This window comes from Emydura macquarii, unplaced genomic scaffold (genome assembly GCF_026122565.2).
Source record: "Emydura macquarii macquarii isolate MOO-44397 ecotype Brisbane River unplaced genomic scaffold, CSIRO-AGI_Emac_v2 contig_3305, whole genome shotgun sequence".
NCBI classification, from domain to species: Eukaryota; Metazoa; Chordata; order Testudines; family Chelidae; genus Emydura; species Emydura macquarii.
In genome coordinates this window covers 620,815-639,812 of record NW_027133442.1, presented here as the reverse complement: position 1 = coordinate 639,812, position 18,998 = coordinate 620,815, and the positions used below count along the sequence as shown (strand labels likewise).

General features: G+C 38.9%; 1 protein-coding gene across 1 annotated transcript in view; it reads right to left on the bottom strand.

Moving 5' to 3' along the window:
* CFAP61 (cilia and flagella associated protein 61) overlaps positions 1-18,998 on the bottom strand; it is a 224,539-nt gene that overhangs the window by 152,415 nt on the left and 53,126 nt on the right. The window contains exons 11-17 of the mRNA XM_067532819.1: positions 18,120-18,307; positions 12,320-12,359; positions 10,797-10,936; positions 4,910-5,036; positions 4,446-4,523; positions 2,907-3,113; positions 63-197 (exon numbers count right to left, since the gene is read on the bottom strand). Of these exons, the coding sequence (XP_067388920.1) occupies positions 63-197; positions 2,907-3,113; positions 4,446-4,523; positions 4,910-5,036; positions 10,797-10,936; positions 12,320-12,359; positions 18,120-18,307 (915 nt within the window). The remainder of the gene's footprint in view (positions 1-62; positions 198-2,906; positions 3,114-4,445; positions 4,524-4,909; positions 5,037-10,796; positions 10,937-12,319; positions 12,360-18,119; positions 18,308-18,998) is intronic.

Below are 18,998 nucleotides of genomic sequence, written 5' to 3'. Positions count from 1 at the left end.
TCTGCCAAACCCTGCATTAGCTGGCACTATGCCTCTTGCCTGCTGCTGCTTCTGTTACCCACCTGATCCTTGGAGACCTGCTTTGATGGAGCGTTTATGCCAAGCTTTTCCAGAGGATAGACAATCTGTCGTCTTGGTCGCACAGGAACCATGTAATGAAGGGCAGATGTCAGGGAATGGGCATAGGGATTCTGAAACTGAAAGACAGCAATCTATATTTTAGCACAGAGAATGTCAGAACAGTGCATCACAGATGTCTGTTGTATGGCTTTGTAAATACAAAATACTTAACTCTGTTGGCTAGATCTGAGAGAAAAATCAGCAAACAAACAAACATACTCAGAGCAGAGGAATGAATTGCAGATAATTCCTGACACTAATGAAGATAATTATGAGAGTAATTACATTACTATCTCTGTGGGAATGACAGATAAACAAGTGGTTTGGTTTATGGGATTTTTCAGCACAAGTATTTTCCCCAGGAGGATATTTTTCTCCACAGTGATCATGAATCAGCTTGATTTGACCTCATTAAGCTGTATTATCTGCTTACTGTTAACCTTTGCTTGTTTGGCAAAGGATGGTGTAAGAATTTATATAGCAAATCTATACTGACTAAAATGTCAATTTCATCCAAGTGATAAATGTTAATAAACTGGAAAAAGATTGAACTAAACAAAACCCCCAAATGTTAACTTGGATAGTGCAGGTCATTAGAAGCAGCTTTGTTCCAGCATGACTGACCCAATTACACATTACATGAAAAGACAAAATAGGAGAATTATCAGAAACAGAGTGGACATTAACGGAAAGTAAATTACACTCAAGTGCCTTTGAAGTCTATATCAGAGCCACAAACACCCACAGAATTCATCATGATTAATGATACTACAATGTAAGATGAACAAAATAATATTTTACCACTTATTAAAATGCATTGCTGAGTTAAAGCTAAATTGCTTTAACCTAGATCCAAGGAGAAAATATTATTGAAATTTAACTCATCTTCTCCATCTATCATGGTCATTCCTGTGAATGACCCTTTGAGAACCAAAAAAGCCAAATGTTACTCAGGGAGGTTAATTCTTCAAGGAGGCAATTATAAAAACTTCACAGAGTGGTAATCTGTATAGAAGAACACACACTGGAGAAGCAAAAAGATTTCTTCTGAAAATGTGTGTATTTATCTTACCAAGATTTCTATACGGGCTTGTCTAGATAGAGAGTTAGTGCGTGGCAAGTTGGAATATAAATTTACAGTGTGCTGGCATGCTGTGCACTAACTGGCAGTGCGGAACCTGCGACAGCACACTAAAAGTTTCCTAGTGTGCTTTGATTTACTCTGATTTGAAATGGGAGTAGGTCATTGTGAACTAAGGAACTTTTAGTGCCCAGTAGAAGGGTCTACACGGCCATGCAGGGCAGGCTAGTGTGCTGCAGATTTACATCCCAGTTTGCTGTGCACTAACTTTCTGTCTAGACAGGTCCTGTGCTAGAAAAGAAAAGGCGATTCAGGGTAAAATTTTCAAGTGTCTAAGTGTCTTAGGAGCCTAAGTCCCATTTTCAAAAGTGATTGAGACGCCTAAGTCCCAGTGGCTTTCAATGACACCGTGGCTATGTCTACACTGTCCTGCAGTTCTGACGACTGCGGTGTGAATAGCAGTGTAAAAATGTTATCCTTAATCTATTCTCATCATGTTGTAGTCAGTGACCTTCTACCTTCCCGTTCTCCTCTTCCTGCTGTCCAACCCTTAATCTCTAAATAAAAAGCGAACACCTGTACATCTCAAAATTCACTATGCAACTGAGTGATAACATCTGAGGCTATGTCTACACTGACAGCGGCAAATTCGCCGCTGTCAGATTGACTTAGCTGGATTGCCCGAGCGGTCAGTGAAGACCCACTCAGTTGATCCAGAAATGGACGTATTAAGACCACCTCCTCAAGTGGTGCAGTGCAGTGAAGATGGAGCAAGGAACAGAAGCACAGAAGTTGATGGGAGTTATGCAAGTTTTTTGCATAGTTTGCGTAACTCTGGTCGACTGCCGCCAAATCTCCAAGGTAAGTGTAGACAAGCCCTGAGAAACGTGGTGGGAGAACATGACTAATCAGAAAAGTTTGGTTTAATGTAACAGAAAATATAAGGTGAAGATGCAAACTATGAATTGCTTTATATCTTGACATTTTAAAATGTGCCATGTAACTGATCTGCAATTCACATAAGGTTACACCAGCAGCATCAGCATATTAAACAATTTAATGAAAATATTATGGAGTATTCCCTTGTCAATACACAGTATGAGCAAGACTGTTTCTTCAACTATGCATCCATGCTGGGGCAAAAGGTAGAGTAAAAACTGCCCTTATTTTGCTATTTGGACATTGTGTCCAAATGTGCAGGGCTGAGGGGGTATTGTTAAGCTGTCCTGGAGCAGCCACAGACAGTGGGAAGGGAATGGGCGGCGCTTTGGCTACAACCTGCACAATGCATTAGTCAGCAGAGCTGAGCCAGTGCAAAGCGGGAAGGTAACAGTAGGGACAAAAACCAAACTACCTCCCTCACTGACACAAGTGAGGAAGTAGAGAGCAAATCATTCCTCTCTGAGGCATGATTCCTGCATTGCTCTGTCCCTGACAAAACACACTTGGTGTGCTGCCCCAAACACAGGCATTGTAGCAAAGCCACAACCTAGCCCTACCGCATGTAACCCTTCAACACAAACGGAGATTGTATGGTCTGAGAGGAGAACAAAGTGTTGTTTGCAACATTTCTGAAGAAATTTCTCTGTACCAATCACATGCTAGATATGCATAGAAAGAAACAAACAAACAAACAAAAAACCAAACCAAATAAAGGTTAGGTTGTATGACATTGAATAAAATCACTAATGACTTTTCCTTTTACCTTGCCTTCCACAGACTGCGGATAAATAGGGTAGTAGAGACAAGATTTGTAGGCTAAGCGAAGGATCTCTTTCAGAAAATGTTTGGTATAGAGATGGAATATAGGATTTAGAGCAAAGTGGTACAGATGACCATGTTCCTCCCTCTGGTGATAATTGAAGTAAATAAAATCTTCAATGTTGTAATGCGAACGGATATATTCAATATCCTAGGAAATAAGACATTTTAAATCAGTGATGATGAAAGAGTTGTGCTTTTGTGATAAAAGATGTGACAGCAAACTGCCTTTATATTTATTTATGATAAAATTTGAACATTGAAACAAGACCACCTTGCGAGTTATTCACTAGCAAACCACTTTAGCTAAACAAATGCTTCTTCACAATCTTTCCTTTGTATCAAAATCAATTTTTATAACATGTTTTATTTACTATAAAGAATGTATATCTGACACCAGCAGCACACATGTAAAGCACGAGCACTTGACATTTTTTGACAGATATTTACAAAGAAACAAGTTTTCTATTTTTCAAGTATCAGACAGAAGGCCAGATTGTCTCTTTCACAGTAAAAGCTGAGGAGGGGACTTTTGGGAAGAAAATCTCTGTGAGGAGCCCTAGGCAATGATTCCTTCATCAACTCTTTTATAGGAGAGCTGAGGTTTGCTCTAGTTTAGCCACCTTACAGATGGTGACCTGTGATTTCAATGCATTTGGAAGAATTAAAAACCATCTCTGTTTTCAGAGATGTTGTTCCTTACCTTGATATGATTTAAAAACAGAATATTACAATCTTTCAAGAAAGACCAGGTTTTTGCCTTTTTAGTGTCAGCAAAATGCCAGGGAAGTTTTAAATTAGCAGTAACCAACATAAAACAAAACATTCTCTTCACTTCCCAATACAGTTGACAGCTTTTCTTCTGCTTTTAACCCCCACCCACCCCGACCATTACCTATTTTTAAAACATGAATTTCTTTGAAGTTGAATGTGTATGATGCACATTACTCAGAAGCTATTGTAAAGAAAAGAAAAGAAAAAAAAGACAATTTGAGGAGTGGAAGTACCATTTTCAATATGCTGACAAACTGCTGATTTTCTGTTTTGGAAAATATAGGCCAAAATATGGGTTTGTAGCAACGGATTACAAGGAGTAATCAAGTCACAGAGAGAAAGAATGGTTTTGTGGTTAAGGCTTCAGTTTGGGATGCAGGAGAGCTGGGTTCAATTTTCTGCTTCATCTCAGACTCCCTGTGTGACTTTGTACAAGTCTCTTAATCTCTCTCTGTGCCTTAGGTCCCCATCTGTAGAAAGGGATAATAATCCTTCCTTTCTGCTAGCCTTTGTCTGTCTTTGTGTAGATTGTAAATTCTTTGGAACAGGGACTTCTCCTACATGTATGTACGGTGCTTAGCACAAGGCCAAGATCTTGGCTCGGGCTACTGTAATAGAAATATTAATGAGGCTGGCATTACACTGTGCAAACTCAGGGCAGACATCTTAAATGGGAGAAGGAAAAATATATATATACAAAGAGATTTACCATTTCATTTCTAATAACAGAAATGCCAACTATCTGACCCAAAACTTCTGCTACAAATGCCTGGACCGGAGTCCCATCCTGAAAGACAAATAATAATCTGATCACTGATTTACACACAATATCAGAATTCTGAATTTGCTATTTGATCTTAACTGTAATTTCAATAACATGCTACATTTAAAATACTCTTTCCCCTGTGCATTGCTCGGTTACAGTCATCTTTCCCTAACATAGGGACCAATCTGGCAGTAAGCTCCACATGGATGGACTCCTGTGCCCAAACAAAGCCCATTGATGTAACGTATATTGCCCTGATCTTGCTCCTCTGGAAGTCAATGGCCACTTCCCCACTGACTTCAGTGGAATAGGTTTGGACCCTCAGAAAGATTATTTAGTATCTGCTAGGTTTAGCATTGGACAGTGCAATGGACAATTACTGGTATGTCTTTGTAACAAGTACTCACTGGATCTCTGCGAGCCTGAGTGAAGACCTTTAAGTCATCCAGTATACTTTCATTCAAGTCAAGGGTTTTGATGAGCATTTCAACAGCAGGTGTGTCACTGGTTATTGCTGCTCTTACCTTAAATGACCTATTAAAGGAGATAAAAATGAAAAGTTTGCCCTGCTGATCAACAGAAGACTTCATTCACCAGTTCAGTCAAGACAATGCCTTTCACTCGCACTACAGCCAAACAATTTTTTAAACATGAAATGTACGGTTCTGTGCAAATTATTTTCAAATCTGTAAATCAGCTAATTCATAATTTACATAAAATGTCCCACACTGATCTGCACAATACTTAGTCAATGTTAAAGTACATCCGGCCTAGCCCCACAGAACCATCATCATTGCCACTCCAAGCAGTACATAGCCTTCTAGTGAATGAGGGTGGAGCCATTATAGGAAGGTAGCAAAGAATCTTATAAAACAGAAATCAACCAGAAAAGAGAAATACACATGGAGAGAAATGATGAGATGGAAATAAGAAAAAAGGACAAAGACAGAAAAGAATAAGAAAAGAGAAAACAGAATAAAGAAGCCATGCTGGAACACTGAACAAGAGGACATTGGGGATGTCAAAGCCACACAACAAACTTTCCAACAAAGAAAGTTGGTGTGGAGCCCTAATCCTGCAAACACCTTCTCACTTGCTTAACTTTATGCTCATGAGTAGACTTACTGAAGTAAAAAGGTCAACTGGTATGTTTAAAATTAAGCACACATGTTTGATGTGTGGATTAAGGATTGGGATTTTAGATTGTCTGCAAAATGGAACAGATTAAATGAAATTACATGAGCAAAAGAACCAAACAAAATGTTTACATCAGGCCATAGGAAAAAAAACTGTTGCATGGTTCATTTTCCTTTCAGTCTAAATGTTAAAATAGCAGGTCTTAAATCTAAATTTGTAAAACTGAATTAAGAGTTAAAAATAGATTCAGTTGGAACATTAAATCAATCAGTGAATGTGCAAGAGAGATGAAGGCTTAGCAGATGGGAACCAATGAGAGCCACTTGTAGAGGTATAATAAAGTAAAAGTGAATAGAAAATAGGTTTTGAACTGGGCTTTAAATTAAACCAGAAAGTAATGCTGTAGTCTTGCTGAGAGCAACCACTATGTCTAAGGGTGAAGAACGCTTCCCGTTCCTTCCTCCTGTTTTCACACACTACTCTCTCTCAGGTATTACAGAATACCAGTGAAATATAGTAAAATTATAGAGGCACCAAACAAAACGCAAAGGTGAGCTCCACTCTTGCCTTCCTAGGGTGTCATCACTTGTACTCAAAATTATTATTGTCTTTAATCACTGTCATGGCTTCTGTTATTGTGGATGGGCTTTGATGCAGAGATGGGTTTTACAAGACATGGTGAATATGGCCAGAATGAATCGCATTCTCATCTCCTTTGCTAGCGTGTTCCATAGCCTCCCAGCATTGAAAATGCCTCCAACTTCTGATAGCTTTCCTTTGAACCCTTCCAGTTTCTGTGGTCCTGATAAGCACAGCAGTTTTGGAGAGCTAGCGATGGAGAGGCTGGTACTACGGAAGCCTTGTTGCAGCCCAGGAATATGTTTAAAGATTAAGACTATGAAACGAATCTTGAAATTAAAAAGAAGTAAGGGGGTTGGAGACCTAGTATGATGTGTTCGCTGCAGTTTAGTCCTACACAAGCTGTTGTGTGTTGGAAAAGTGGAGTTTGATGGGCCTTGACTGATAGCCCTGGGTAAAGGGAGTGATAGTAATCCTTCTTGACATACTGAATGTATGGGTCATGGTAGCCATGCCTTGTCCAAGAGGAAGGCATGAAGCCTTTTATCTGGAGGTGGAAAAAAGTATTCCTGGCTCCTATTCATACCATGTTCTCAAGGAAATTGGGACAAGTATTAGTAATTTTCTGAAGCTTTTTACTATTTTAATAATCAGTGAGAAGTAGGGATAGGTATGATATACATGTGTGACCAGACCGTTATCTAAATGTGCAGCTATGTGGTTATGAGAAGTTACAAACTCAGCTGATGAAGCAGAGGGAAATTAAAAATCAAGAAGCTTAACAGTTTGAAAACTCAGTAGTTCTCCATCAGGAAACACTAGCTCCAGATGAAGTGACTGACAAGGTCCACTGGGGAAGAGGTTAGGTTGTTACATGTGCAACCCCACAAGCCCAACAAGAGATATTAGATGCCCAATGAAAAGCTTGTATGTAGTCCAGAGTTGTTCAGATGGCACAAAGGATACAATGAACATGCCAGAACTGACATCCTCTCCAACTCCAGTCAAAGACCTGGGGATAGATCTTCAGTTTATGTAATTTGTCAGAGGTCTATATTCACTGTAAGAGAGCTATGACAATTTTCACCAGCTAAGGATCTGCCTCCTATTCCACGTTACATGAGCTTCTGCAGACATTAGTGGGAGGACATCAGACCTGACCATCAGAAAACTAAATATTTCTGTTAAGCAGGGTTCAAAAATGCAAACCATGACAATTGTTGTAACTCCAGGAACTTACATTATAACTTACAAAATTCCAATAGTTAAGGTTTCTCACACAAAGTTAACTACAGTCCATAGCACATGCCAGGCATATTTCCATTCCAGCCGTCCTTGTTTTCAATTTAAATTTTCATGTATTAAGATTTAGACTATTAACAGATTCCACAAGTAAAAAGGTTGTGCAACATGTCCAAGTTCACTGTGTGAAAAACAGCTATGAAAAATGTTAGTAACTTTTGTTTAAAAATAAAGTTACCTGAGATTTTGCCTTGAAAATCATGGACCTAAACTTCAAACTGTTTCAATGAGACCATTGGTTAACTTGAGGGATCTAAATATTAGACTACAAGGCTATATTTCAAAACTTGCTTAACTCTTGTTAAACTACACATGGACCTGGAATTTTTAAGAGCGCTTCACCTCAGGCTATTTTTGCTGGCAAATTTTATACACAGTTATTTGCAGGTGCAAATGAGGAGCCTAGGAGGCAGTCTAGGCAATGAGGCAAGGGAACCAGCCCTACTCCCTAGCCATTCAGTCTGCTGTCTGCCTGGCTCCCTAGCTTGCCCGTTGAATCCTGCTTCTTGGTTTCTTTTACCTCTAGATATGAGATTTGCACTAATATATTTGGTTAAGCAATTTAAGTAATTAGACATCCCAAAGATAACGTTTGTACCCACGGTTAGGAGAAGGCAGCTATTTTTTAGCATGAGTAAAATACCACCTGCATAACATGGAGGCTGCATTTAACAAGAAAGTCAGGTCCACTGTAGTACAATAGATTAAGGAAACACTATCCTGGGTCTGTGTATTCTCATTTCCCTCCCAGTATGGAATTAACCCATTCTAGAAGTCCAATTCCTCTGACTGCTCAGAAGCCAGGACACTTATAATTATTATTATTATTATTATGCTTTTTAGTGAAAATTGAAGAAAAGTAGCCATTAAGCATTTCAGCCTTTGCTTTGTCATCTATTATTTGTTCTCCTTCCCTGTTCAGCAGCAGACCTAACATTTCCATTTGCCATCCTCTTGCTTTTTTGTGTACCTTATACTTTTTTGTGTTCCTTTTACTGTCTTTGCTAATCAGTACCTTATTTTTGTCTGTGCCATTCTTTTTCTGATTTGCCCTTTTGTGTCTCTACTTTCAACCCTATGATTTCTCTTTTAATCCATTGTATGCAACTCCCTTTCCAGTCACCTATATTTTTAAAGCTTATGGTGCAACTAGAATACATTGATCTTTTACTTTTCACAATTTGCTTTTAAATGACAGAGTGTTTACTACTGCACATTGAATTATACATTCTTCAGAAACTTCCCACTACCCTGAACCACTTTCCCCCTTAGATTTTCTGATCATGGAACCTTACTCACAAGCTAATTGTGAAGTCTGACTTCAGACTCTTCAGAAGGGGAAACCCTCCTCCAGAACTGCAGGAAGTCTAAGGAAAGGTCACTGATTCCCTAACCCTTGTGCTTTCATGGAAATATGAATACCACTTGGAATGCACGATTTATGCAGAACTGTAGACGCTTTTACAAAACCTTGAAGACCAGTTTGATTTTGATCACAAATATCAAAAGGACACATGGCTACCAATCTCACTGATGAATTACTCAACAGCTGTGCCTGAGATTACCAGTAATTACATCAATGACTTCCTCTGTGGCCAAGTGGAAGATAAAATAGGTTCTTTACGTAATATGCAGAAGCTCAGTTTCCTTGTCTGGAAATAAGCTTTTGGTTATTGTCCAGTTACTGCATGAATTACTGGTATATCACCTGAGGTGACCAATTACAAGCTCAAAATACAAGTGCTACTGAGCAATTATTCAATGAAGAGCTGAATTAACAAGACCAGGCCCTTTAAAGCAGACTACAGACCCAGCATGATTCTTACACTATGTAAGAGGCAGAAGACATGAATCTCATAGCAAGAAACGTTATTATGCTAAACAGCAGAAGAGTTATAATGGACTATTAACTTCATGACCTAAGACCAGTATTTTAGCAAATGGTAATGTTCAGAGTATTTCAAAATTCAAAAGATACAAAGTACATGCACTACAAGAGAAAATGAAGAGGTGAACAAGGTGATGAAATGGACTTTCCCAATCAAGTTATCATTGTGTTCTGTGTGTTTCAGAAATGCATTGTTTCAAAGGTAAGGTAGTCTTTGGTTAAAATATTAATGATCCAGTAAGCAGAAAACAGTGAACACGAAGGTGCAGTAAGGACGGTACAGTTCAGGCAATCTGCAGCACATCTTTCTTAAAGTGCAGTGCCTAAAACCCAGACCCAGTACTCCAGCTGAGGCCTCACCAGAGCTGAGTGGAACAATTACTTCCTCTGTCTTACATACAACAGTCCTGTTAATACCTCTTAGAATGGTGGTTTTTCCTTAGTGCAACAGCCTCACACTGTTGACACACATTCAATTTGTGATTCACTAGAACCCCCAGACCCTTTTCTGCAGTACTGCTGCCTAGCAAGTTATTCCCCATTTTTATTTCTGCATTTGATTTTTCCTTTCTAAGTGTAGTACTCTGCACTTTATTGAATTCCATCTTACTGATTTCAGACCAATTGTACAATGTATCAAGGTCATTTGGAATTCTAATCCTGTCCTCCAAAGTGCTTGCAACCTCTCCCAGTTTGATGTCAGCCACAAATTTTATAAGCACACTCTCCACTCCATCATCCAAGTTGTTAATGAAAATATTGAATAGAACTGGATCCAAGACAGACCACTTGCAAGACCCCACTTGATATGTCCTCCCAGCTTGACAGCAAACATAGATAACAACTCTGAGTATGGTCTTTCAAATAGTTGTACACCCACGATATAGTAATTTCATCTAGATCATGTTTACCTAGTTTGCTTATGAGAGTGTCATGTGAAAATATGTCAAAAGCTTTACTAATGCCCAGATATATCAAGTCTACTGCTTCTCCATTATCCACTAAGCCAGTTATCCTGTCAAAGAAGAAAATTAGATTTTTTTTCTTTATCTGCCTTGTGTTTATTACATGCCCTTAGTCTACAATTAGATAACTCAGAGAACTTAATTCCTGTATACCACTTTGCATCTATAACTAATCTGAATCTGTTAATGTAACATTTTATGAAACATCTCACTATGCATATTACTTTATAAGAATTTAATATGAATTTTTTGCAAGCCAGTGAATCTTGTTTACTTTTGCATTTGTAAGCATCTTCCCATTTGTAGTTTCAGTGAAGAAAAGTCATTTATTAATTAATTTTAAATTCAAATATAAAGCACTTTATAGCCTTGGTCTCGACAGTCGCTTTATGTTAATATAATTTGTTGTAGCAAAGCATTTACTTGAGCAGTCCTGCACGGTGAAACACGTAGAGCTCATGATCAAGAGTAGAGTTGCTGAAAGGATCAACGCGAACAAAATTCTGGATTAGAAGGAATTCTGGCACAAGATGTGGCACTGTGATGATGCAAAAGTCTTTGTCCTGAAAAGATTTACAAGGAATATTCTATATCAGTTAATAAACAACAAACAGGTTATTGGTGATTTAAAAGCAAATTTTAAAAAGGTTCCCACTGAGATTTAAGAAAAAACTGACATATATGTGAAGAGCAACATTTAAAATGGACATATAGTGCTGCAAGTATAACTCATACATACTCTCTATGGCACTCTGTCCCCCTCTAGTGGCGACTGCACCACACAGAGGTTGATGAACCCTTGGCTATGCATCCAACCAGACTTTTTAGCTGAGATTGTAGGAGCTCATGCTTTGAGATCCCCTAAAAACAACGTTTTTCATAGTGGGGACACAATCTGACAGTTTCTCTTGCTGTAACCCATACGCAACCTCCCCTCAGTGCTCCATACCATCTGAAAGGATAGAATGCTATGTGGTCTGTCAGGAACATGTTGAGGCATCACTCAAAGAGGGCAGAGTTAAGGTTGTAGGATGAAGGATTGTCTGTGGATTTTAGAGCAGTTTGAAATATCAACTCTTAAACCAGAAATTTATTTGCCAGTGCAAAACTTCCAGAGGATCCCCTGCAGAATGCAGGCAGAGAACAACTAATATGCACAATACACCTTCTAAGAAATAGTCTCAGGGCCAGCAGGCCTCGAACTCAGAGTACATGAGTGCTTCTTGGGTTCAATAGCCAAAACATGCAACCTTGAATTAGCCACCTATTCCGACATCAGGCTGGCTGCAAATATTCTGATTTGCAACAGAGCCCCAGTTCTGCTGCACGTACACAAATTACTTTCTCTGACTCCTCAACTTCGCTCAAACAACCTTGTAGATCCAAATTTGATCTTGAATAACTTTTTAAATACTGCTTCTCAAAGAGGTAGCGAGTGCTGACTTCTAACAGAATCAATCCCAAGAGGGTGATATCAGTTTGTGGCTCAGAGCCAAAGTTTGAATCTTAGGTGTACACACAAAAAATTATAGGAACTGTAAAATGATGTTACATGATTTTTTGGGGGGAGGGTGAGGGGACTTGTATCTGGAGAACTCCTTGACCAAACAGCATCTAATTTGGATAATGAACCCTATCCCAGATCCCCAAGAAGCACAGCAATTTTCAAGATAATAAGAGTAAGAATGTAGATTTCAGAGCAGGAAAAAATCAGCTGTTAAATTGTAAACTAACCTCAACTTTATCTATCGTGGTGCTACCACCCCACAATAACAAATAATTCCTCACAGAAATTTCCTTCCAACAGGTTGCTAACATTGTGGAGGGGGAGAGGGTGTGTGCCCAAAAACGAGGGGGGAAGCTGGCTATGTACAAGTTATAAGTAATTTTATTTCTTATCATAACATTTTCATTCACTTTCACCTTAAGATTTTACTTATACGTACTGGAAAGAGGTTGAAAACATATTGCAAGAAATCCAGTGACCTGCAACCAAGAGCAAACACTTTATGTAGATAAACAAAGGCATATTCAATATGTACTGTATATTTCAAAAGATTTCTCTCCCCCCCTCCATCCATGCAGCACTTATTCATACTTCCTAATCAGAAATTGCATCTAGTTCAGCACTAATCAATTGCAGAAGTTCTATGATGCATTTCAACTGTCATTTTCTAGGGCCTAAAGCAACACTATAAGCAACAGTAAGCCTGGAGATTTGAGCTTATTAACTCAAGAGAAGTCTCTTCTGTGAGAGGAAGAAATAAAAGTAAGATGTTGTTTACTCAGAAGCATCCTTTGGGAGACTTTTAGAAATTTTGCCAGAATAGCATTAGTGTCCAGGAAGAATGATTACCAGTTATAGCTAAGGACTAAGGTATTTCCATCATGCACCAAAAGACTTACTGTTCCATTGCTCCATTCAGTAGACCTATCCAATAGACCATATAAAACTAATGGGAACATGTATACTTTGAAAACTGTTTCTGTACATTTTCCTTCTTTTCACTTCTCACCTACTGTTTTGGAATAATTCCCCTTTCTTTTCCATGGTGAAAGTGAAATGTAATATTCCAGTTGAGTAAGACAATAGAAATAATTATTTTAACCTGTTTCTATAACATACAAAAATATGAAATTGTTCTAAACCCATCAAGAGTTATGTGGAAATTTTATTTCTATTCTCTCAAAAAAGGAAAATGTATGTATTTTAAATGCATCCAGCACACACAGTTATTTCAAAAGACTAACCATGGTGGCAATAAACAATTGAAGTAAATAACCTTTACATGGTTTCAGTACCAATAAAAATGACAAGGGTAATAATTTTTAACTGAGATGTTTGTAATTGAGTGGATAAAAGTGAAATTTTATAAAAATACAATAACTCCACATGTTGGAATTGGGAAACCAAGCTAATGCAGTAACACTTTCACTTCTCCCATACAATATAAATGTATAATTATGCTTAATTGAGATGCGTTTTTCCCCCCACATATAGTAAATCCGTGACAACGCAATTTCCCTTCTTCCAACGTTCAGTATTTTCTTGACCTTAGGGGCCTCAAGAATGGGGGCAGCACTAGAGGAACCATACAATATTTTTGCTGTTAGACTGGCAGTTTAGTTCATTGATAAATCACTTCCAGTCACTAACAGTCCACATGTTGGCTCTAGATTTAGAGAGATGAAAAATTTGATAACTAATGGATAACACAAATTCTTCACTAGTGAATTCCCCTTGAGGGGTACAAGATAATTACTTCTCTGTAACTGTTACATTTCTGCAAATTACTACTCTTGGATTTGTGCTTCTGCACACAGACTCAGCAGGAAGTCCTTCCATACAAAATTTGAAGATACCACTCCCATTCTAACTTATCTTGTGCCATTCCCTCAGATACCTATGCTACCCCCAGTCCTCTAATGGTCAGTTTCTTTCACAGAAGGAGGTAAACATACATTCAAGTAATGTGAATTAAAGAGAGAAAGATATATATTTTATATGATAAATTATTATATATATTTAAATCACAAGATTTACAGACAACTCAACTCCATGAAGAGTGTTAATTTTAGAGAAAAATGGTTACAGGTATAATGATCTCTTTCCCAAAGATATCCATCTTGGAGTCTGAACAATTTCAAAGACGCCTCTAAGAAAAAAATTAAAGGAGACTGCAATCTAAAGTGTATAATGAGATAAGCAAGGTAAGCATACTTTGAGCAGCAACAACAATGGTGTGTGTGGAGGGGGAAATGTCAAGAGATAAATACTAAAGGTGGACAAATAAATTAAAGATACATCCTCCAGCAAAACAAAACTACTAGAGGGCAGGAGAACTGGATTTTATTAGCCCACAAATAGGTCTTGTCTACATGGTGGAAATTTCCCTGCGCAGCTATAGAAGAATAACTATTCCACTATAGCTATTCCATTTCAATGGGAATAACTCTCCCATATGGATTACAAAATAAAAATGTTTTCATTATGGAATAATTACTCCACTTCTCTTTTATTTTAGACTAGAGTGTACACAGGGAAGTTATTCCAGAATAGATATGGTGGAATTCAGTGATAGCTATGCCCATCAATTTCCCTGGGTAGGCAAACCCATAGACTTGTTCAACTGATAGATGAAAACTGAATTTCTTCGTCAATGCTGAATATAAGCAAGATTGCTTGGTAAAAACATATAGAGAAGATTATATGGCTATTTTGCATCTCACCTGAATGCAAACATAATGGATACCTGCACATGTAGCACACATGCCTCTCAAATGCCTCTTGACATAATTCCTTTTTCTTCCAGGTAAGTGGCCACAGGGAATGTCTTGTGGGACACTACCCAATCTGACACTCAACAGGGTTTCCTGACCGAAGAGGAATGATTCTGGCCCTCCTTGCTTGTTTCTAAAAACCTGGTAGCCTGATTGTCTTTTTGAAACATAGTCACCTGCTGGGATTCTATGATATCTCAAGGTTCTTAGAACAATTAGGACTGCCATTATACTCAGAAAATATACATACAGCTGCTGATACTCAATGGCGTGCATATGCCCTTTGGATGGGCTCCCCATTCCAAGCAGGATGCATCTTTGGGTAATCCAGTTGGTATGAAGGAATTTTGAAGTCCATTCCTCATTGCACTTTGTATGTGGGCTACCACTAAGTGAAACTCAGATTCTGTCAGTCACCCAGGGTCTCCTGAGACTGTTTTATGTGGAAATGTGCCATAGGTATTTTAAATAATGTTACAGTCATCAGACTCAATAATCATAACTTCTTCTCTAGTAACATTTGCTGGTCTGGTAAATCATCTCTCAGATCCACAGTGATACATACAGATCTTGTCCTGGAGAAGCTGTATCTAGCAGAACTTCTACATACTATAGTTCTTTCTCAGGAACAAATTGGGACTTTGAGCAGTATATCGTGAGCCTCTGAGCATATCTACATGGGGAAATTTACCAGCATAATTACAATGGTATAATTATACCACTGTAGTTAAACTGTGGTAAACACTGTGTGCACTCTCTTATTTCCAAATAAAAGTGTCCACACAGGAATTACACCAATAGAACTACAGTGATATAATTGTGCCTGTAAATTTCCCTGTGTTGACAAGCCCCTAGTGAGTGAACTGACGTAATAGCTCATCCTTGGAGACTTTTTAGGGTGTTTTCTGATAAGCCAGTCACCCAGGTCAAGGGCATCATACTCATTTGAAGAAGAGAATCAAATTCTATGTCTAATTATGGTCTGTGACCTAGGATATAAACTGAGGCGTATATGCCCTCCACAGTCCACAGTATCAATGTGAGATATGCACAGAGATCAAAGGGACAATATGACCTATAAATAATAACTAAACATTTAGTTGTTATTGGTTTAGTGCTTATTGTTGCATTCATCAATCAGTGAGAAAATCTGTTCTCATAAGGACCACTGCTATTTCTGCCCTTTGTTTCTCTTCCTTCAACATCCTCTTCCCTCTCCCCTTTCTCTGCCTTTGCGAGTAGCCTCTGTTCTTTCCTTTGCATTTCCTTCCCTGCAGCAACACTCAATATCAATCCCCTACCTCCAGTTCAGTGTGTTTCACTGCCATTCCCTACCCACATTCATTGCTGAAGTGATCAGTGACTGAATAGTTACAGTTGACACCCATGTGTCACCACAGGGTTGTATAATTGGCACTCAGATTAACAGAAGACAGAGGAGTTGACTCCTCTGGTTCATTGTTTCAAGCTGTCTGCAGACTCAGGCGCACATCACTAGCAGACAAATATTGTGTATACCCAGTTCATGTTTAGAAGATTACTCTCTGAAGTCACCAGGACTAGAAACTTACTTTAAAAAGTTTAGAATCTGGAGCATTTAAATAGGTCAAGTGGGCCACATAAATACGTTATGCAGACTGGATCTGGCCTACATGTTGTGTATCGGACACCCTTCATCTCAATGAGAAAGGAATTCATTCTCATCTCTGAAGACTCACGGTTACTATCACCAAGCATTTGATGGAAACATGCAGCACTGATGCCAACCCAATAGGCAATACACAATTGCTGTTTCCATATGAAATCTGAATACGTACTGTGCTTGAGATATATCCTTATGTAAATATCAACAAGATCCAGAGCACATATTACTGTTAATCATTATTTGTATTGAGGTAGAGCATAGTCATGGACTGGGATTACACTGCGAGGCGCTGTACAAATAAATCATAGCTAGCCCTTCTAAGGGAGGTGTAATTGTTCTCAGACACATCACAGGAATTTCTTTTTCTATATAAACTTTAAGGTGTCTAAGATCCTGGATAGGCCTAAGCCCTCCTGTCTTTCCGAATATCAAGATGTAGCTACATTTATAACCCTTTCCTCTTTCACTTAGTGGTATGGGGCTCAATGGCTTTTTTTTTCCAGAAACGGCTGACATTTCTATTGTGACTTCTCCTGGTATGAATACTGATGCATTCTCAAGGGGATGAGGGACATCTGGAGGAATTTCTCTGACGCAGATTTGTAACCTTGCTTCACAGTGCTCAACACCTCAGTGTCCAAGATAATCTGGGATATGATTCAAGGGAAAAGACCACTCATCTTCATCCAGTGGGGAGGTCCTCTGAAGCAGACATGAGCAAGCTGACCAACTCCTTCAAAAAAACCTGAAGGGTTAGAATGGAAATGAGGGCATCTAACGTCAAGGCAGAAAACAACTGCCCTCCTCATCATGTCACCTGACATGTGGCTCTCTCCATACACTCAGTAGTGAACATTATGAACGATTGTTTCTCTTGTAACCAGGCTGCCACTTCCTGAGCAGTCCCTCATGACCAGGATTCCCTTTGCAGCAGCCTCCCTCTGTTCTCCTGCTTCAGGGGCCCTGAGGGACTCCCCACTGTCTTTCTCATAACTCCTTCCACCTTCCACTTGGACCTGATTTAATGCCCACAAACAATTCCAAACAGTCCCATCAATAAAGTCCAACACTGCTGTCCAAAGGTTCCTACTTATCTCTGGTTCTTCTTGCAACCACACAGAGCGCTTTGCGTGTTATAGCCAGCTCTTCACAGGGTCGCGGCTCAGAACTTTCTCTCCCTGGAGTTTAGCCTTCTGACTTTGGCTTCCTTCTCTTGCCAGTGTCTCCCCTATGTTCGGAGGCAAAAGCCAGTCTATATACTGCCCTCCTCCAGACAGCTCCTCCTGATTGGCTGGAAGAGAGGCAAGCCTGCCACACCCTACCTACGAGGCTCCTGATCCCAAGCCATTAAAGGAAGAGTCCTGGAGTGCCTCCACCGCCATCCAATCTCTTATTCCTTAACACTGCTTCCTCTTTTCCTCTACCAGGCCATTTCCAGGGTCTTTGCTCATTCCAACTCCCTGGTATGGGAACTTCTGGCTCCCTATACTCTAAAAGGGCCCGTATACCCCATCACAGGATATGTGAGTCTTCTTTCACAGCTACAATTAGTATTTGCCCAAGAAGGATGGCTGCTTGTATTGCAACCTGGTAACCTTTCCATCATAGGGCACCCCATCAGAGGGGATGTGTGAAAAATTTCATGTGGAAAGTGAAAGTTTCAAGAAGTTATGAGTGAATGCAAGCAAGGAGTTAGATGGAAATTAATTCAATCTTAACTGCAGCAGATGCTGTCACTCCCCCAATTGGCTTAATAAATACGGATTCTGTTAAGCTGTTATTAGAAACAGGAAACCAAATACCTGTATGTCTATACTTGCCTTGTTTCATGTTTCTCATCAATACAGAACAGCTGAATACAGAAAGCAGTTACAGCTCCTCTGTACACAGGATGAAAGGAATCTCTCTCATCAGTCTCCAAGGTAGGTGTCCCAGCGGCTTTCAAATCTGTGCCTATGACATCATCTATTGGCAACTCAGCATTGGAAACAGTGGTTACAACCTCCTTCTGCAGCAAGAAGAGACAAGGGACCAAACTGAAACCACATTTCTTTTTGCATGCATGTGTTTGTTTGTTTAATGAGCCTTTTGTTGCTTCGTTCTGATTTTACAGCATTCCCAGCAGAAATACAGGATTGTATTTCACCCAGCACAATACATTCTGCTACATGTAGAAGTTTAGGGGGGGCATTTTAATGACATTTCTGTATGGCTATAAAATGATTAATGCCTGTAGCAAGAGGTTTGAAATAAAGACAACAATATATTTGGGAAGAGATATTTCTTGTTACAGTCCCTATGTGGACTGTAATTTAATCGTAGAAAATATTTTCCAATGTAAAAAATTTTGATTCCATCCAAATAAAAAAATTGAAAGAACAAAAATTATAGCAATGCAGAAAATGTCATGCTGGTGATTAAGAACGGCTATATTTGAAGAACAAGAGACTAGTTTTGAAAATATACTGAAAGCAAGCATAAAAGACAGATATAATTGTCTATAGTTCCATGGGCCAAATTCTCTGCTGACTTTGACCCCATACAAAATCAAATTACTTCAGTGGGGTAGCATGAGGTATAAATCATGACAGTTTGGCATAATAAGAGAACCTGTGTCATCTCACTTAAAGAAATGCTAATTTCCTATGTATGAGTATTTGTATTTCATGAATATTATTCTTTGTTGCTTAAAAAAATAG